The 22,301-nt window shown below is 37.4% G+C and overlaps 1 protein-coding gene across 1 annotated transcript in view; it reads left to right on the top strand.

Annotated features, from left to right (window-relative positions):
- LRP1B (LDL receptor related protein 1B) overlaps positions 1–22,301 on the top strand; it is a 1,816,831-nt gene that overhangs the window by 793,958 nt on the left and 1,000,572 nt on the right. The window contains exons 4-5 of the mRNA XM_060178059.1: positions 11,984–12,103; positions 13,397–13,525. Coding sequence (XP_060034042.1) covers positions 11,984–12,103; positions 13,397–13,525 — 249 coding nt within the window. The remainder of the gene's footprint in view (positions 1–11,983; positions 12,104–13,396; positions 13,526–22,301) is intronic.

Genomic DNA, 22,301 nt, shown 5'->3' with positions numbered 1-22,301 from the left:
TTGAGAGAGAGAGGTAAAGAGATGTATCAGGTTTGGGTCTGTAATTTGTAAATTAGATTTCTTAAATAATAACACTTTTAATTAAAAAAGATAATATTCTATTGTAATAATGCTGAAGGAAATATGGATTAGACAGGTTGTTTGACTCATCTGTGTTCAGACTTGTATATTTAAACTCCTTAGATAGATATTAGTGACCCTTCAGCTGTAACATCCAAGCCAATAAGAATGTTGCATGAACAGTGACCATACGTCATAGAAAAGCACTCACTCTGTGAAGACTGATGATTCAAGTACAAAATCTTCTCTCCAATTCAAATAATCTTTCTAACCAAATTAATTGGATGCACTTTTAATTATGTACACACATCGTTTAGTGTTACATGCAATGAAGCATCACTGGTAAGCAAGCCAAATAGATAACTAATTAGTATTGCTTTGACAGAGTCAAGTCGAAGTTTTGATTTTAGTTTTTCATATTTTTAGTTTATAGTTCTTCATTATGGTTTAGAAAAATCAGTATTTACTATTTCACCTGATACCATATGCTGTTTTCTCTTTTTTCCTATCATTTCTTTGTACAAACACATATTCTTGTACAAGTTATAGTCAATAAAGACTAAGCTGTTCGTGTCTCATTTGCTGATTCAACCATCAACCTCCATCTAATAATATGCAAAACCAGGTGTGAGAACTATTCATTCATAACCATCTTTCCCTATTTCCTATTATTTTTCTCAGTTTTCTTCCTACCACCTTCATGTAGGTAACATTTTAGCATGTATTGCCTTCTTATGTAAGATATTTCAAGACTGGAGGGAACCAATAGTCTGTTGATTTCCTGCTTTAGATTGAGGACAAGGAAAATACAAAATTGGGATATAGGGACTAAGTAAAAACATATATATATCACTGACTAAATATACCTGCCTCAAGGCACAGACTCAATAAAAATTAGTCATTCTCATTATTCTATAATACATTTAAGTTTTTTATTTGGGAAGCCTTTTCTGTTTCCTCTTTCTGCTCTAATATCTTACCATACTTATTGTTTTGCTTACTAAAGTCTTTTTTTTTTAGGTATTTTATTGGGGATATTAGTGGTTTGCACTAAATGCAGTTGTTAATACATGTGTGAAATTTCTCAGTTTTCTGCAATACACTGTCAGCCCAGCCTATGTCCTCCTCCACCATCATGCACCAGGTCCTGCCCCCCACGCCTGCCCCCCAAGTCCTTTGCTTTGGTTCAATACAGCAAACCTAGTCTTTTTCTTTTGAAAGAGACTAGGAGAAATACCAGTGTATTTATTAAGCTTCATGCTAGTATATATTTTTCTTTTTTAAAATATCTGTTGTTTTCTGTTGTCTTTTTCTTTTTAAAAATATTTATTCATTATTGGATAGAGACAGAAAGAAATCGAGAGGGGTGAAGTAGAAAGGGAGAGAGACACCTGCAGCCCTGCTTCACCACTCCTGAACCCTTCTGAAGGTGGGGACCAGGGACTTGAACTTGGGTCCTTGAGCACTGTAATGTGAGTGCTTAACCAAGTGTGTTACCACCTGGCCCCATGCTAGTATATTTCTTTAAAAATGTAACAGCCATTGACCTGCTGGCTTCTCCAAACTGTTCTTTTCCCTTGGTTTTTGTGAAATCCTCTAGGTATTCCCAAATATGTAATTATTTTCAGTTTCCTTGTTGACCTCTCTTTTTCTGTTTGCCTTTTTTTCCCTTCATTTGCTGTTGTTGTTGTTATAAGGTAGTGATTTAAAGAGCAGTTTTTGACAGTGTCTACAATCTCTCATCTCCCTGTGAAAGTTCTCTGCAGAACACTCTCACCCAAGGACCTCGCAACTGAGGTCCTTGTTTCATCACCATTCAACACTTTGCCTTTTATAACTAGAAGTTCTCTAAATTTTACCGGAATCTGAAATTCCTTTTATAAGGGATGACTATATATTATTCAGGTTTTAACTGCCAGCTTTACACTTGTGATTTCCAGAGTTACATGTCCAGTGCAGACTTTCTAGCAAGAGCCAAGTTCTCAATTCTGTTCTGCCCCTATCTCTGTCAACAATAAATTAAAAAGTTTTAAAATAAAGAAATAAAGGGGAGTCGGGCTGTAGTGCAGCGGGTTAAGCGCAGGTGGCGCAAAGCACAAGGACCCGCATAAGGATCCCGGTTCGAACCCCGCCTCCCCACCTGCAGGGGAGTCGCTTCACAGGCGGTGAAGCAGGTCTGCAGGTGTCTATCTTTCTCTCACCCTCTCTGTCTTCCCCTCCTCTCTCCATTTCTCTCTGTCCTATCCAACAACGACAACAACAATAATAACTACAACAATAAAACAAGGGCAACAAAAGGGAATAAATAAATAAAATAAATGTTAAAAAATAAAATAAATAAAATAAAAAATAAAGAAATAAATAAGAAATAAAAGGGACCTGGGTGGTAATGTACCTGGTTGAACACACATGTTACGGTGCATAAGGACCCAGATTCAAGCCCCTGATCCCCTCCTGCAGGGGGGAAGTTTCACAAGTGGTGAAGCAGTGCTGTAGGTCTCTCTCTCTCTCTCTCTCTCCCCGTGTCTCTGTCACCCCCTTCCCTTTCAATTTCTGGCTGTCTCTATCCAAAAAATGAATATAATTTTTTTTTAAAGTCAGGCAAACTTACTTTTATCAAAAGCCCAATCCTACTGTTATTGTTAATTTGTTACAGTTTCATCAAGTATAATGCCATCTTCAGGATTTAAGAATGACTTTCATTGTCAAAACTGAAAGTCTAATTTAACCTAAGAACCTTGAACTAACTAAACAATAATTCCAATTTCATTTTCTACCACATCTCGAACATAGTGGTTTAGGTACACAGTATTATCACTGCCAGGATTTCTTGCATGTGTTCATGCCTTTTTATTTTCTTTATTTTTCTCATACTGCCTACTCTATCTGGAATTCAATTTCATCAACTTTGTCCACTGAACTCTTATCCATTAAATTTACTTTTTTTTTTTAATCCAGAGTTATCACTGGAGCTTGGTCACAGTGCTAGGGATCTACTGCTCCTGATAGCCATTTTTCTTCATTTTTTAATTGGATAAAACAGAGAGGAGATGGGGCAAGGAGGACACCTGCAGACCTGCTTCACCACTTGTGAATTGACGCCCCTGTAGGTGGGGAGCCAGGGGTTCAAACCTGGATCCTTGTGTCGGTCTTTGAGCTTTGGTACCATGTGCATTTAACCCAGTGCACCACCGCCTGGCCCCAAGTTTTGGCCTCTTTAAAGTTAAGTTAAACTTCACATACTCCCATGACTATTGCCCAGGCAAATACCATATTTCTAGTATTTTAGTCACTTATTCTCTAACTCCAGTGACTTGTGGTTTTGATTTACCATTTGTTTTCCTGCTGGTGACTTATAGGAGTTTAGGTTTCTGTGTTTCCACCTAGCCCCACCAAAGTCTATAGTCATATTGTATATATTTAATTTGTCTAGAGAAGTTTTGCATTTTTGGAATTCTATTAGGGAGATTACCATTGACCAGGTACTCAGTCAGTGTTGAACTAATGTCCCATATATATTCTAGATGATTTTGGACTGATTCCACCATAATCAAACAAGATTTGACAAGTCAATTACCTAACTTGGAGACATAAATGAACATTCTTTAGGATCTACTTTAATTTAATGAACTAGAAATTATGCTTGAGTGTGTTAATTCTTATCCTAAAGCCACATTATTTTATCAATTTGTTTTATTCATTCCATATAAGTTATGAGACACTTCCTATGTCTAGGTCACACTATTGAAAATAAAATGACCCCTCTCCAAGAAATATTGATAGACTATGGTTCTAACCACTGCTATGTGCTATGTAGGTGGTATAACAGGTATTATTAAGAATATAGACATTGGGAGCTGGGGAGATACACAGCCAAGATGGCATCACAGGCTTTCATGACTTAGATCCCAGTAGTCACAGGTTCAATCTTGTTACCACCAGAGTTGAATAACACACTGGCATATTTTTTAGAGTCTTCTCTTTTATGAAAATAAGTAAAACCTTTTTTTAAGGGTAGGGTAATCATGGCTTTAAAAAAAATAAAGTACATGTTTTGGGATTGGAGAGATAGCTCACTGTATAGGTCATGGTCTTAATTTCAGCCCTGATACCACACAAGAGTACCAGGACAGTTATTGGGGAAAATTCAGATATTATAATCTCTCTCTCTCTGCTAAAATTGCATACATACAAAGCCTCAGCTCTACAAAAGCATTGAATATAAAATTTATCTCTCTCTCTCTCTGCTAAAATTGCACACATACAAAGCCTCAGCTCTACAAAAGCATTGAATATAAAATTTATCTCTCTCTCTCTCTGCTAAAATTGTACACATACAAAGCCTCAGCTCTACAAAAGCATTGAATATAAAATTTATCTCTCTCTCTCTCTCTCTCTCTGCTAAAATTGCACACATACAAAGCCTCAGCTCTACAAAAGCATTGAATATAAAATTTATCTCTCTCTCTCTGCTAAAATTGCACACATACAAAGCCTCAGCTCTACAAAAGCATTGAATATAAAATTTATAGTTGGATTGATCTTACTATAAATGCAACTCAGTCAAATATTTGCTGGGTCACATTGGATTAGCTAAAAACCGTAACCTGCCTACCTTGTCTGTAAAATTTATATTCTAATGATGTTTATTTGTTATACTGATGTGGGGTTTCAAAGAGATGACATATTTAAAGAACTTGGCAGATGTGTAATATGTAGCTATAGATACTGGTAGGAAAAGCCAAAACGTAAATAACCATGATATTGTAAAGCAAAGAAGCCATAATTTCCAAATGATCATTTATTCTACATTTTTATTAATAATATGTTTTGTTGCCCAAACTGTTGCTATTATGCACAGTGTAAATATAAATGTTTTATTAAACACATAGCACTGATCTGAAATCAAATCTACAGATTACATTAATTTATACATTTGTAAAATTTATATCAGGAAGACAAATCATTTCAGATATTTTCTTTTTTTTTAAATATTTATTTTATTTATTTATTCCCTTTTGTTGCCCTTGTTGTTTTATTGTTGTAGTTATTATTGTTGTTGTCGTTGTTGGATAGGACAGAGAGAAATGGAGAGAGGAGGAGAAGACAGAGAGGAGGAGAGAAAGATAGACACCTGCAGACCTGCTTCACCGCCTGTGAAGCGACTCCCCTGCAGGTGGGGAGGCGGGGTTCGAACCGGGATCCTTATGCCAATCCTTGTGCTTTGTGCCACCTGCACTTAACCCGCTGTGCTACAGCCCGACTCCCCATTTCAGATATTTTAAGGGTAAATAAATTTAATGTAAAGTATGGTGGATTGGGACAGTGAAAATTAACAAAGGGAAGAAGCCACAGCTAACTTTCAAGCTCTGGTACTACTGTTATTTTTCAATTAGAAGATAAACGAGAGTACTTGCTAAATTTATCAGTAGTATATTGATGGATTAGAGAAAAAGGCAGTGGTTTTGACCCTGAGTGGTTTCCACATTAGAAAATTATAAGAAAAGGTGAAATTTCACAAAGGAGATTGTGAGACCAGAGTTAAGTTTAAGACTACTGAAGTTTGGGAACAAAGTATACAGAACAGGTGTCTGGAAGAAGTAACTAGAAACTCTCTCACCATCCAGGAGAAGGTGAAAGTCTTAAATATGATAAAAGATTGCAAGAAAATCATGGAGGTTGCCTGCCATTCCTATTATACTTCCCTCACTCACTTCAAAGCTAACCTTATCAAAAGCTGAATAAGGGCAGGAGACTGGCATAATTTAATGATGACTCTTTGGTCACTATCAGGCCACTATCAGCTGGGGCCCTATTTGGGGAGTCCTGAGATTCCCTGTCGTTTTTGACGGGTTAGGTTGTTTTCGCCGGGCTGGCTTCACGGGCACGGGCGGGTAACAGACGACCAGGGACTCATAGTTGAGCTGTAGGCAGTATCTCTTTATTCATGCAGGACGCAGCACAATCTAAGACGAGCTAAGCTGAACTCAAGGTACAGTACTCTAAAACTCACAATGCTGTCTTTATATATACTTGCCAAGTAGGGTGAAAACAGGGTGTGACATAGAGAGGGTGGAGAGAAAAGTGACTGGTGACAATCAGAGTGTGACAAGGAGAGGATCAGGGTGTGACAAGGATGGGGGGTGGAGCAAAAACATATCATGAAACAGTGGGGATTGAACCAATGCCCTGGAGGGAGGTACTTGTTAACAGCGGTTATATAAATAGAATGAAGTGGTTATGTAAATAGAATAGTGTTAAGCAGGGGGGATTTAAACCAAATGAAACAGAAGGGGTCTCATGCATACCAACAATTCCCCCTTTCTTTTTAACTAATGGCCATTGCGGGGTGAACAGAAATGTATATTGTACAGGCGTTTTCAAAAGAACTGGCATAAGACATGGAAAACAAAATAGGCGAACAGCAATAACCAGTGTGATGCCAAGTGGAGCTTTTCTTGCCTCAAAGGGCAAGGCCTAGCAGGCGAAAGGGCATTTCTTGCCTCTGGGAACGCTTCATGCCTCTGGGGGCATCTCTTGCCTCAAAGGGCGTTTCCTGCCTCTGTGGGCATCTCTTGCCTCTTGGGGCGCTTCATGCCTCTGTGGGCATAACCTAATAAGGAGGGGGAGTTTTCTGCCTCTGGGACAGAGCCTGCAGGCGAGGGGACATGGTCTATAAAGTCTCAAGGCAATTGGCTGAAGTTAGTCTTTGAGAAACACAGCTGTGTGTACCAGTAAGTCCAATGGAGGTGTCAGTCCAAAGTAGCTGACCACAGAAGAAAATGCCGGAGGATGAAACGCTGCACGTCTGTCTCGATGGGGAATGTTGGCCACCAAAATTCTGCTTTTCTGTAGAGAGTGAGCTTTCGAGTCTGTGAATCTGTTTCTTCAGGTCGTGCCAGGTCACATTATTGGTTTCCGGGGGCGATGTCAGAGAACAGGGGTCCAAATGGATTTCCGGGAATTCCATTTGAGTAGATGCTTTTTCATGTGAAGACTTGACAGCTGAAATTCACTTACTTGTCAAACAAAACTTGTAGCAGATTAGAAGTTTACTATCATTGATAACTCCATTATAATTGGAAGTCCTTTCTAGTATCATTTCAAGGTTGTTAAAACACTTTAAACTCAATAAAATGTGGAAAGGTAAACAGAAGAACCATGGTTAAAAGCCTCAAGCATGAGAATAATTAACATAATCATTGCACTATCTGCCCCACCCATAACTCATACCGTTTTGAGGATTAAACGTTTCAGATTCATGTCAAGACGTAAAAGAGAAATCAAAGGAGGAAAAAACAATTTTTTGGATTGTTTCTGGATGTCTCTAGAAATCATGGATGCGTCCAGCATTTTTTTTTTAAGTCAATGTCAAACAAAAATTCAGTCATTCAAATCATTCTCTTATGAAACGCAACTTGAACCAGATTATCAAGATCTCACCATGTAGGATTAAGAATCCCCGGAGGGCGACCTAGTCCAAAAAGGTCCTCGAAATTCCATTTAGGGTGTTTCTGACTGTTCCTGCTGGATTGCTTCAGGCACCCATTTTTAAAAGCGTCTTCCCATCGAAGAAAGAATCCAATCAGGAGAGTAGAACTAACCACGTGTCTCCATACCTGGGAACTGCCAGGGTACTTGAGAATGTTCTTCAAATTAGAGTAGTCCTTCTCCATGGGAAACATTCGAGAAGAAGTCCAGAAAGTTCCAGGGGAAATCCCCATGCATATCCCAAGGTCTACGATCACGGTCATAAAGAACCAAACTGTGGCCCGGAGCAAAATGTAGTCCTTTTCCTCAGGAAACATGGGAGAGGGAATCCAGAAAGTCCAAGGAGAAATCTCCGTGCATCTCCCAAGCTCTATGATCCCGGTCATAAGAAACCAAAGTTCCCGGTGAGGGAACCGAAGTGTGGCCCAGAGTAAAATGTTCCAGAGACAGAGAAACTGTCTCATAATGAAACAGTAGAGGCTTTGGCAAACCTCTTCGTAAGTAGAAGAGAAGACCATAGTGCATAGGTAGGCAAAGTCTTCACTTATCTGGGAGTTGCGCAGGTCTGGTCCCACGTTGTTGCGCCATATGTCGTTTTTGACGGGTTAGGTTGTTTTCGCCGGGCTGGCTTCACGGGCACGGGCGGGTAACAGACGACCAGGGACTCATAGTTGAGCTGTAGGCAGTATCTCTTTATTCATGCAGGACGCAGCACAATCTAAGACGAGCTAAGCTGAACTCAAGGTACAGTACTCTAAAACTCACAATGCTGTCTTTATATATACTTGCCAAGTAGGGTGAAAATAGGGTGTGACATAGAGAGGGTGGAGAGAAAAGTGACTGGTGACAATCAGAGTGTGACAAGGAGAGGATCAGGGTGTGACAAGGATGGGGGGTGGAGCAAAAACATATCATGAAACAGTGGGGATTGAACCAATGCCCTGGAGGGAGGTACTTGTTAACAGCGGTTATATAAATAGAATGAAGTGGTTATGTAAATAGAATAGTGTTAAGCAGGGGGGATTTAAACCAAATGAAACAGAAGGGGTCTCATGCATACCAACAATTCCCAAACAGACATTATGGGCCTAAACCTCGAATAAATATTTCTCTCCATTATTACCAGTCATCTCTATCAGGGACAACAAAATAGAGCCTTTTGTGGGCCCCCATGGGACCTTGCCTTCAACTTGGATCAACAACGGTAGAGAATGTTCCATCCTCCGAAGTGAGGCTGGACAACATACTCTATGCTACACCAGAGGAAGATGGGTCCTGATATTGGGACAGCTTGAAATGACCACAGAGTGTGAGCTCGGATCTACAGGAATGCAGAGGTCACATAGGCTCCTAAGCTGAATATGGGCCCCAGATCAGATCAAATTGATAAGGTTTACTGTCAACATGTATACATCTTTCCCATATTTGGGAGCTACTTTCTTCCCTGACCCAGCTTTCTGGTCCTTTTTCCAGCCATGACTCTCATGTCATCTCCCTAGACAATAACTTGGATCCACCTGTATGTCAGATTTCAGACTCAGGGGAAAAAAAAAAAAAACAAAACAGTATAACCACAAACTCTTTGGAATATAACTAAAATATGCCTACTATCTATCTACAAAATGGAGATCCCCCAACTCTTTATCTGCACTATTCCAGCCTTTAGCTTCATGATTAGTCAACAACTTGTTTGGCTTTATATGTTAACTCTCTTTTCAGCCCCCAGGTTCCATGTGCTAGGATGGTGTCAACCAGGCTTCCCTAGATAGACAACCCCACCAATGTGTCTTGGAGCTCTGATTCCCCAGAACCCTGCCCCACTATGGAAAGACAGAGGCAGGCTGGGAGTATGGATCGACCTGCCAATGCCCATGTTCAGCGGGGAAGCAATTACAGAAGCCAGACCTTCCACCTTCTGCATCCCACAATGGCCTCGGGTCCATACTCCCAGAGGGATAAAGAACAGGAAAGCTATCAGGGGAAGGGAGGGGATACGGAGTTCTGGTGGTGGGAATTGTGTAGAGTTGTACCCCTCTTATCTTATGGTTTTGTCAGTGTTTCCTTTTTATAAAAAAAACATATTTAGAAGTTCATAAATGATTTCTTATGTTCTATGAAAATATTCTTTATAATAAAGAATCTTACTTCGTGGAGATTCACTTACTGTGGTAGAATCTGGACCTGATTAACCATGATAAAGGAGGGATGATTGTAGTCATCTGTGTACTTGTATTATAAACATAGCCATAGACACCTACCAAAGAGTTTCACTCCTGTGAGTATAAGAGCTAATATATAAGGAAACAAAAATTAATTGAGAAAAAGAGATAGCAGGTCTAGTATAATCTACAAACAAAAAAAATGATGATGAGAACAACTGAGGTGATATCCTGTGTGAGTGTTAGGAGATTGAGTAGACATTGCATTCAGGAAATAGGGTAGGGACTTTGATTATGATTCCATTTAAAAAAAAAAGAAGAAGAATTTGCAGGAGTAGATAAAAAAAAAAAAGAGTATAAATCTGGACTAGCTATTGGTTATTTTGATTTTCTCCAAGAACTTGGAAGCAAAATCACATGTAAGACAGCAGTAGGAAGGAGCTTTAAAACTTTGAAGAAAGAAAATGGCAGCTGGAGAGGTGTGGTTCAGCTGGTAAAGGGTGGGGCTTGCATGTAAAACATCCTAGACCTAGTGGAGGTTGTATTGTTATGTGGAAAACTGAGAAATGTTATGTATATACAAACTAGTGTATTTACTGTCAGATGTAAAACATGAATCCCCCAATAAAGGAAAAAATTAATTAAAAAAATAAAGACTTCAGGAAACCTTAAAAAATAATAATGGTAAAAGGTCCTAGATTCAGCCATATATGCTAAAGCTGTGAGATGCCCTGGCTTCATTCTTATCTTTTTTACAAAATAATAATAATATAAAATAACGAGTAGTGAAAATTCTTTTTTTTAGGGGGGTGTGGGGGTGCAGAGATCCCAGGCTGCAGGAAGGGAAGAAGGAAGAAAGGGAAAAAAGAAATAAAGGAGGGAAGGAAGAAGAGATGGGGGAATGATGGAAGGAGAAAAGGAAGGAAAGGAGGGAAAGAAGGAAGGAGGGAAGGAAGGTATAAGGAAAGAAGGAAAGGAAGAAGAAAGAAAGGCTAAAAATAATTTTTTTAAATCAAAAAGAGAAGATACATTAAATAGTTTCATGAAAATGGTGGATAGTAACTGGGCTAAGTACAGTACCAAGTTTTAATAAAATGCCAAATCTTCACTTTGAAATGTTCCAGGCATTCTTTTCCACACTGGACATTTCACACTTTTTTTTTTTTTTTGGCCTCCAGGGTTATTGCTGGGGCTCTGTGCCTGTACCATGAATCCACTTTCGTTGCCCTTGTTTTAGCCTTGTTGTGGCTATTATTGTTGTTGTTGATGTCGTTGTTGGATAGGACAGAGAGAAATCGAGAGAGGAGGGGAGACAGAGAAGGGGAGAAAGACACCTGTAGAACTGCTTCACTGCCTGTGAAGGGACTGCCCTGCAGGTGGAGAGCCAGGGGGTGGAGGGGGGGGAGGCTCAAACCGGGATCCTTAGTTAAACTGTGGTAAGTGTCAACATATTTTGAATCATTTAACTTTAACCTTCAAAACTGTTATTTTTCTCTCTAAGGGGAGAAAGCTATTGTCACGACCCATTAATACTCCTATTTTTAGACAGCAACATCAGTTCCAGTCTATCTATATATTTTTCTAGTTTAACAAATCTTACTCCTGTTAGAAATTATGTGTGCAATGAATATTGTCCCATCGCTTCATCTCTGTTTCATGCATTTATCATATTGAATCTTAATTTGCTTTGAGAATCCAACTCCTGCTTCAATGATGTATTTCCTCTGGAAGTATTCAGATATTCTGAAATATATATTATATCCAGTACATGTCTAATATTTTACCACCAATAAAAATAAAATATTGAAATAGAATATATTTACACTGATTACTATGAAAGTTACACATGGGTTTATAAATCAAAGCAAGCCCTCAAAAGAGAGATCAATTGATGTGTCAGATAATGAAGGCATAAAAGGTGAAATCAACCACTGAGTTGAGAGTTTTCCTCTTGAAATAATTTAATTTACCCAAACTTGAAAGTATTTGTGAATTTGAGTATATGTAACAGGCTAAGATGTGAAAGGCTGAACATATTGAGCTGAAATTCTATTAAAAATGCCTCAGATAAATGTAAACTAACATATTTACAAGGGAATGGTGTTGTTTACTAGATAAATGGCAGGAAACTCCTGACATTTATTCCAAAGGAAATAAATCAAAATTATATTCTTACTGCTATACAATGAGCAAAAAAAAAAAAAAAGAGTTGCATTAATAATATACAAAGTACATAGGTATATAGGAATAATATCTTCATTTTTCCTTTACAGAACTGTTACCCAATTGCCAGAAGTTAAATTGTCAATATAAGTGTGCAATAATGAGGAATAGTACAAGATGTTACTGTGAGGATGGATTTGAAGTGAAAGAAGATGGAAGAAGTTGCAAAGGTAAGCGTTTTTTATAGAGACTTAACTTATCTTTGAGCTGCTCCATATTGTTTCTGTTGATTTTTGTTCTTAAGATTTAAAAGGTGGCATAGGCCCCAAGACCACCAATGTGAACATTACAGATTGCTGGTATTGCTCTGCAACACTGGATAATTCAAGATTACCTATCCATCTGATTGACTCCAATATAATCTACAATGTAAAATATTCTTTTATAAGTTATGTATACTCTCTCTATAAAGCTATAAAATACCACTATCTACTTATAAAAAAATGAAGTATATGTGCATTGTTGGAGATAAAGTAGAATGTTTTCCAAAGAAATTGTTGCTGTATTGTTTATATCTTTGTTTTATTATTACCAGTAGGACCTGAAAATGGAATCTTGACATACAAGGGAGTACTCAGAGAGAATATTGTTCAAAATCCTAACAACAAAGTGAGAAAAATGACGTCCTAAGAAATTAAATAATTTAGTTAGTCTATATAACTTTTCATTAGTCAGCTTTGGACTAAAACAGCCTATAGAGCCCACTTATCAAACAATATATAGTCATATTATCTTGAACAGGATTGTTGAAATTCAGTGTTAATCTAGGACATGGATGTTAAGTTTGTTTTCTGCATAATAAAATTATTATGGGAACAATATTATTAAATATTTGTTCGACAGAAACTTAATATGTCTATAAATTGAAGAAATGGCTATATTTATTTAGCACATAATTTCAAACCAGCATTTTAAAAATAGAAGCATATGAAAGTGTAAGTTGGGCAGGGGTAGATAGCATCATGGTTATGCAAAGAGACTCTCATGCCTGAGGCTCCAAAGTCCCAGGTTCAATCCCCTGCATCACCATAAATCAGTGCTCTGGTAAAAAAAAAAAAAAAAAAAAAAAGAAAGAAAAGAAAAAAGAAAAGAAAGTGTAAGCTTTCTAGGAAGAGAATCAGAAGATGATACTGGGATAATTCTTTGTTAAAATACTAGAACTATTTTGTAAATATTCATAGGAGAGATTTTTTTTTTTACTTGCAGAAGTATCCAATAATATCTAATCTGTCCATCAAAAATACAAATAAGTCACTAAAAATGAAAGATTTGATACTGTTTCATCTTTTGTTTCCATTAAGACAACAATTTAGCTTTCAGTTGGTATAGTCTTGAAACATCTTATTGGAATTGATTCTGTTTGGACAAATCTATTTCCACAGTTTGAAGAGAAATGTTTTTCAAGGAGAGAAAGAATAGTCAGTAATGAAGTTACTTATAAATGATGCAAAATTTCCTTTTAGATCAAGACGAGTGCGCTCTTTATGGTACATGTAGTCAGACCTGCCTTAATACATATGGATCCTATGCTTGCAGTTGTGTGGAAGGTTACATAATGCAACCAGACAACAGATCCTGTAAAGCCAAAAATGGTAAGTTCAGTCTGGCTTTCTCCTTCCAAAATTTCTTGTTTCCATTTTCCATTTCCTTTCCACTAAGCAGATGCACAGTAGAGAAATTCAGACTTGGAAGAAATAGATTTTTCCTTCCTTTAAATTCACTGATCCATGCTTAGAAATTCAGAGCTCCGCTGTTAATTGTCACCAATCTTTATCAAACTACTTTCATTCCAGGAAGTTTCTAATCAGCACAACTTGTTCAGGAGAAGTAAGATTTATTGATTTGAACAACCCTTCTTTCTTCTGGACTCTTTAACAGATTTTTAAATGGTTGCTTCTAAAATTCATACTCCATATAATAAAGTAACCTGCTAACATAAGCCAGATCATGTTATTTTCTTGCTTAAAACCTTCCAATAATTTTCACTTTCTTTAAGAATACACTCCGAACTTCTCCCAGAATCTGTATCCAGTAGACTAGATTCATTTACTTTTTCTGTCTTAACCTCCCATAACGCTCCTTTTTTGCCATGCATCAGTCATAGTGTTTCTACAACCAATTGCTTTTGTCTTGATATCTTTCTACTTGCTGTTTTGTTTTGTTTTCAGCATGTAGTGCTTATGGCATTGACATTCTTGCCATTCAAATCTTTGCTAAAATGTCAACCTTAGAATGATCTCTGTCTGTCCTGTTTAATGCTATGCGTTGTCATCATCGTTACGTTATTTCCAGTTATATTAATTTGCATACACTTTTCTCCATCATTATAGAAATGCTCAGTTTTATTTTCTTTGTAATAACACCAATGTAAATTAATGCATTTACATATTTGCTTATCAAAAGATTTCTCTAGAATGATTTCAGCACTACAAGTATACAGAATATGACAGTTTTGTTTACTGTTATTTACTTAGTTCTGGCCAACCTGGAGAACATGGAAGGGATTTATTATTTCTGGAAGGAATGGAAGAGGAGAAAAAAAATCTATCTTTTCTTTCTAATTAAAATTATTTTAAAAAAAAGAGTGCTCCACTCATGAGTGATTTAATTTCCAATTTCAGAATGGCCTTTTTTTTTTTTTTATCTTTATAAATAAAGACTACAGTGTGTTTATTAATGTTCAGCATGCAGTAAATACTTGGCATTTCTGACTTACTAATGCAGTTGCACTCGATGTGCTAATAATAACAGTAGGTTAATGCTGGTCTTTTTTTGTTTTTTCTTTGTGGACTTACTTCACTTGGTACTGGTATAGGGAGATATTATATGTGAGATTCTTTCTTAATTCTAGCTTTCCCCAAAGTTGGTTTCACTTTATGAATTTTCAGATTGTGATATATTCATAATTGTAGAGTATCTCTTTTCATTTTTTAAATTTTTATTTATTGAATAGAGACAGCCAGAAATTGAGAGGAAGGGGGAGAGAGAAAGGGAGAGTGACAGAAAGATACCGGCAGTACTGCTTCACCACTTGTGAAGCTTTCCGGTGTAAGTGGGGACTAAAGATATGAACACAGGTTCTTGTGAGTTGTAATGTGTGTTCAGCCAGGTGCACCACCACCTGACCTACTTCTCTCGCTTTAGTAGCAACTGGAAATTTTGCAGAGATTAAGAGTCTCTTTTTCAATGTCAGACTTAGCAAAGCATTAGATTTGCTCAGCAAATTTCTGCTTAGTGTCTTCCAGTTTAATGTAACTTTGTTATAACTTTAGTGATTTATTTGATATAATATTACTTGTTTATACAACATATATCTGTATATATCTGTCTATGTGTGTGTGTGTGTGTGTGTGTGTGTGTGTGTGTATGTATGTAGTTACAGTGAAAGAACATTCTTTTACTCCTTATATCTTTGAATTACTGAATTGACTTGTACTCTTTATTTTTCCAGGGACAGTTCTTTAGAAAAATAAGGTCAGGTTATGTTTCACTCTTTTCCACCACTGGAAGTCCCAATTTAAAATATTGATGGACTAAAAAAGTAGGGCGCTTATATTTTGCTGTTTCTATCGATCCACAAAATACGGCTAAGGAAACGAAAAGTATAGTGTAATAAACCATATACAAAGAGCCATTTCATCTGTCTCCACACACGACTGGTACTTGATAGTTACAGAATGTTACCAGAGAAGAAATGTGAATGGTAATGTACTGTTGCAGCCAGGAGATTTGATTACTCCAGAATTGATAATGGAATATAAAAAAAAAAAAACTTTCACCTGTAGGTCACAGACTTGATGACAATATTGTCTTAAAGAGTTTGAAATATGCACTGTTTCCATGGGAATCTTGCTATGGATTGTAGTTTAAGGAATATGATAGTTAAAAAGTCATAACACTAACTGACTTGATCTAAAAGTTATGGAAAATTTGAATCAGTGTATGTATACAATTAAAAATAGAAACATATTTAGCCTTATTTTCTCAAACTTAAAAATTATTTTACTTGGGAGTCGGGTGGTAGCGCAGGGGGTTAAGCGCACATGGCTCAAAGCGCAAGGACCAACGTAAGGATCCCAGTTCGAGCCCCTTACTCCCCACCTGTAGGGGAGTCGCTTCACGGTCTGAAGGTCTGCAGGTGTGTCTTTCTCTCCCCATCTCTGTCTTCCCCTCCTCTCTCCATCTTCCCCTCCTCTCTCCATTTCTCTCTGTCCTATCCAACAATGACAACATCAATAGCAACAGCAATAATAACAACAACAACAATGAAAAAGAACAAGAGCAACAAAAGGGAAAATAAATAAATAATTTTTTTAATTTAAAATTATTTTACCTGAGATGCATGTCATATTTCATTTAATGCATCAAATTTGAAATTTTGTGACAATTTTATCTTGTTATAATATTTGATGTCTAACAAATACTATAGTTATAAACTAAACTACATTTCTTTTGACTTTGTCATTCCTCTTTTTAAGTTACCTGACTGCTTAAAATAACCCCTTTTCATTCTTCTTCTGCAAGCTTACCTAACGTTACTCTAGGACATAATTTTTCTTTAATTCTATTAGTGACTGAATAGTTATTTATAAAATTAAATGATAATAGGGGTATAATTGCATACCGTTCCCAGCACCAAGAGTTCTATGCCCCCACATCCCTCCTATGGAAACTGCACTACTTCTCCCAATGTCACAGACATGGGTTAACTTTGTGTTTATGTCTGTATGTGTATATATATTCCTGCCTTCACTTCCCTTTTAAGTCATACCTACTCCCATTACTTTTTTCTAGTATCCTCTTCTTTCTCAGATAAGTAAAACTGTGCCTGAGTTCCTTTGGTGTTTTCCAGGTTTGGTTCCCTTTCAGTGATGGAAAAAAAAAAAAAAAAACAAAAAAAAACACAAAGATTCTTTCTTGGTGACAAATGTTGTTTGGTCTTGGTGGAATTGGGGTCCAGAGCCCTCTGGACATCATCTTCTAATATTTCCCCCACTGAGGGTATGGGCCAAAATTATTTGCGGGCTGCAAATGGAAGGAGATCTACCTTCTATAACTGATTCTCCGCTGGACATGGATGCTCACAGATCCATACCCCCAGCCTCTTTTTTTTTCTCCCTAGCTGGATAGGGCTCTGGAAGGGTAAAGTTCTGGAACACATTGGGAAGATAAACTGGCCAGGGAGATCGGGATGGGATTGTAGTAGCATCTGTAGCCTTGTGGAGAAAAGGCGGTAAATGACAAAACATTTAATAAACGAGAATAACCAAAGAGTAGGAATAGAGCAGAAGAGACAGGTACACTAAAAAGCTAGGATGTCTATTTTAGGTATGTTCCTAGGGGCTCATAATTTTAGCTATCTCTACTTGAGCTGATAGGTAACATGAAGATAGACTAGAAATATTGTCTGGGATGGTTTTCAGAGTTGAGAATAGAACTTGAAAGCTAGATTAGGGCAGAGTATAGGGCAGAGTATAGTATAATCAGTATATATATATATATATATATGATTGTTAAGTACATTGATCTAAACAGAGGGACCCATCATGTAACTTTGTATTTAGCACATGTGTCTGTAAAACCTCCTAGTCCCTGTCAGTATGCATTCACAGTCTATGGTCACAGCTAGGAAATTTCTAGGATGCACTTATTACACTACCACTCTTTTTTGAATGGCAAAATAGGATGACCCAACCTCCCTTTGGAAAGTGTAGCAGTCCCTATAAGCCATATAAACTATAGTTTATAGTGAGGGTAAGGTCGTGAAGAGACCCACAAAAGGGCTTATGATAACATTCCTGCTAGATGTCACTGCTGATGGTACAGAAAGGGATCTGTGGGGGTAGGGTGATAGTGTACCCAATAAAGCACACAGAACTAAGCACAAGGACCCATGCAAGGATTCAAGTTCAAGCCCCCAGCTCCGCATCTGCAGAGGATATACTTCACATAGGGTGAAGCAGGTCTGCAGATGTTTTTCTCTCTCCCTTTCTATCTCCCCCTTCTCTCTCAAATTCTCTGTGCTGTCCAATAAAATGGGGAAGAAAATGACTTCCAGGAACAGTGGATTTGTAGTGATGGCACCTAGCCCTAGCAATAACCCTGGAGACAAAGAAAGAGCGAGAGACAGAGATAGAGAGGGAGAGAGGGAGAGAGAGAGAGAGATGTTAGAGGTCTAGGCCCATAGTATCTATGGGGGAATCCAAGAATTTCCTTATTAGGACCCTAGGTGATGAAGTGTTCTCATATTGGCCAGAATGGCCATCATTAAATGAGGCAGTCTCTGGATTTTCCCCCCACTTTTTATAGCCCCTTCATTGTCTGACAAGTTAGACTGTATCCCATTTGTTAAAGCATTGAATATCACATAGGTCTTTAGTGTAGTCTAAGTTAACTTTGTCCTTTTTTTTTTCCATTTACTTTTATTTGTTTGATGATTCTTATCAAGGTTATCTTAGGGACAACAATTATAGGATATAACTTTTTATCCAAATCAATGTTTCAGGCCTCTCAGATGTTGTTGGAATATGGAAAAAATAGAAAATTTTAGAATTCACTGGTACAGGACATTGTGATGTGTGTAGAAGATCTCTACATTTTGGAAAGAAATAATAGTATGAAAATATCAAGTCTAAAAGGTTCAATGTGAAACTAGAAATAGAAGACATAGGAGGGTTCTGCAAAGGCCATAGAAAATGACAGATAGAAAAATGAAAGTTCCCAGGAAAAATAGATGTCTGTGTGAAGACAGAGAAAGGGAGAGTCAGTTGTCCTAGAAGGTACTTAAACAAGTAGTAGTCTCAATCACCTCACAATCTTATCATGGTCACATTCCAAATATTTGCTCCAACTCTTTTCTTTAAAGGGACTATTTTTGTTATTACTGAAAATAATTATGTAAATTAATATAAATTAATTAATAACCCCTCCCTCGTGATATCATGTTTTAATCCAAGACAAAGTCTTACCCCAGAAGAGCACCATATGGGGACCAGGTGGTGACATACCTGGTTAAGTGTACACATTGCAATGCACAAGGACCTAAGTTCAAGGCTCCAGTCCCCACTTGCAGAGAGAAAGCTTCACAAGTGATGAAGCAGTGCTGCAGGTATCTATCTCTCTGTCTTTGTACCCCTTCCCTCTAAAATTCTCTCTGTTCTATCAAATAAAATAAAGTTTAAAATAAAATAAAAGAGCATCTTTTAAAATAACTTTATGGACCATTTGATTACCATGTAGAAGGTCCTGGGTGGAACTGCTCAGCTATGAAGCCCTGCTGGGAGAAAAAAAAAAAAAAAAAAAAAAACTCTAGTAGATTTCAGACACTGTGGCAAATGGGGTGAAGAAATTCATATTAGGCAAGAGACTATTATTTCATTCTTAATAATTAATATAATGCAGACAAATTCTTTACTTTTCTATAGTAGGATTGACCCTGATTACTGCAACATATATATATATATCTTGAGCTGATTTTGGTGAATCACTTTAGATGATCTAGTTTTCTTCTTCAACAAGTGGCTATCCAGTTTTTCTCTCTCCCTTTCTATCTCCCCCTTCTCTCTTCAATTCTGTTTGTTGTCGAATAAAATGGGGAATAAATGGCTTCCAGGAACAATGGATTTGTAGTGCTGGTACCTAGCCCCTGCAGTAACCCTGGAGGCAAAGAAAGAAGCACCGTTTGTTGAAAAGGTCTCCTTTTCCCCATTGGGTGGTTTTGACCACTCTGCCATATATTAGGTAGTTATACATGTGTGGGCTTATTTCTGGGATTTTAATTATATTCTACTGATCCCAGTGTCCATTTTTATTCCAGCACCATGCTGTTTTAGTTACTATTGCTTTGTAATATATACTGAACTTAGGAAATGTGACGCCTCAATTTTTATTTTTTTATTATTATTATTTTGTCAAAAATGCTTTGGCTATACATTTTTTTATGTTTTTTTTAATTTTGACAAGTTGTTCAATTTCCCTGAAAGATGCTATTGGAGTCTTGATATGGATTTTGTTGAAATTATAGACTGATTTTGGTAGAATGGGAATTTTAATAATGCTTATTCTTCTGTCTCAGTGTGTCCTTCTCTATTTATTTTATCAGTGTCTTACAGTTTGCCTTGTAAAAGTCTTTCACATAATTTGTGAGGTTCTCTCCAAGGTATTTTATTTTGGGTGGTCGGTTGTAAATGGAACTTAGTTCTTCAATTCCCATTCCTGTGAGTCATAATTTGTAAATAGAAATGCCACAGATTTATGAATGTTAATTTTATATCCTGCTACTTTATTGAATTTATTGTTTCCATTTTTTTTTTTACTGGAGTCTTTCATGTTCTCTAGGTATGTGATCATGTTGTCAGCAAATAATATAACTTGGCTTCTTTCTTTAAAATCTGTATACATTTGATCTCTTTCTTGCCTGATTGCAATGGTGAGGACCTCCAGAACTATCCTGAATACTAATGGTGATAGTGGGCATCCTTGCCTGGTTTCAGATTTTAGAGGGAAAGCTTTCAAATTTTCCCCATTGGTCAGGCATGATGCTATTTGTGGGTTTATGTACTTTATTATGTTGAGAAATTGTCCTATTCCTAATTTCTGGAGGGTCTTCATTGTAACTGAATGTTGAATCTTGTGCAATGTCTTTTCTGCATTAGTTGAAATAATACATGTTTTTATCTTTCTTTTTGTTGATATGGTGGATTACGTTGATTGATTTGGGAATGTTGAACCATCCCTGTTTCCCAGGGATGTTTCTTTGGTCTTGATGAATTATTCTTTTGATATGTTGTTGAATTCTATTTGGCAAGATTTTGTTGATAATTATTTGCATCAGTGTTCATCAAGGTTCTAAGTCTATAGTTTTCTTTTCTGGTAGAATCTTTTCCTGCTCTAGAGATTAATGTGATGTTAGTCTCAAAGAATGTGTTTGGAAAAGGCACCCCCTCTTTGATTTTCTGGAAGAGTTTGAGGACAATTGGTATTATTTCTTGAAAAGTCTTACAGAATTCATTGGTAAAACCATCTGGACCTAGGCTTTTATTCTTGGGAAGATTTTTGATTACTGATTCGATATCTATATTAGAAATTAGCCTGTTTAAGCTGTCAGCTTCCTCTGTGGTTAAGCTTGGCAGGTGGTACAGTTTTAGGAAATCATCTACTTAATCTAGGCTATCTAGTTTATTTACAAAGAAGTGTCCATAGCATCCTTGTATGATTGTTTGTATCTCCCGATTTTCAGTTGTGAAGATCTTTTCCTTCTTTTTTTTTGGCAAGCCTAGTCAGTGATTTTTCTAATTAAATTTATTCTTTAAAGAACCAACTCTTGTTCTCCATCCCTCTGGGAGCATGGACCCAGGATCATTGTGGGGTGCAGAAGGTGGAAGGTCTGGCTTCTGTAACTGCTTGCCAGCGGATATGGGCATTGGCAGGTTGATCCATACTCCCAGCCTGTTTCTATCTTTCCCTAGTAGGGCAGGGCTCTGGATAGGTGGGGTGGGGTTCCAGGATGCACTGGTGAGATTATTAACCCAGGGAAGTCAGGTTACTGTCATAGTAGCATCTGCAACTTGGTGTCCATGGCTTAGTGGGTTCCTGGAATGATCCTAGTCTTGATGCATTCTCAGGTGATCCTCTTTGCTATTCCTAGTCTGTGTGTCAGTGAAACTATACAAGTCAAACTCAGTTTTGAAAAAATGAGATAAATCTTTATGAAAAAATGAAAATCATGGACTAGGTGGTGGTGCATCTGGTTGAGTGTACATATTAGGGTCTGCAAGAATCAAGTCCTAGGTCTCCACTTGCTTCTAATCTACTTGGTCTAGGCTTTTGAGAGAGTCCGCATATCAAATACACAGCCCATATATTAAAAAGATTCAGTTTGTGTTTTGAGAAACTTTAAGACATACAATTAATCTTCCCCCTCTCATACTAATTAACTAGTGATTTATGTGTCTACGTTTTGCTAGGAGTGTACATAAACACCATTCCCACCACCAAAACACTGTGACCTATCCCTCCCACCCACTCCCACCCCACACTGACCCAGGAAGCTGCATGTCTACCCCTCACCACAGGGTTTTTACTTTGGTGCCCTACTTACAATTTGGTCAGGTCCTGCTTTTAGTTTCCCTTTCAGATCTTCTTAGTCAACTTCTGTTGATGAGTGGGATCATCCCATACTCATCTTTATCTTTCTGACTTAGCTCACTTAACATAATTCCTTCTAGCTCTGTCCAAGATGGGTCAGAGAAGGTGGGTTCATTGTTCTTGATAGCTGCATAGTATTCCATTGTGTATATATACCACAGCTTTCTCAGCCACTCATCTGTTGTTGGGCACCTGGGTTGCTTCCAGGTTTTAGCTATTATG

The sequence above is a fragment of the Erinaceus europaeus genome, chromosome 18 (genome assembly GCF_950295315.1).
Source record: "Erinaceus europaeus chromosome 18, mEriEur2.1, whole genome shotgun sequence".
In the NCBI taxonomy this organism is placed as follows: Eukaryota; Metazoa; Chordata; class Mammalia; order Eulipotyphla; family Erinaceidae; genus Erinaceus; species Erinaceus europaeus.
The sequence above is the reverse complement of the archived record's forward strand: the minus strand, read 5'-3'. Positions and strand labels throughout refer to the sequence as shown.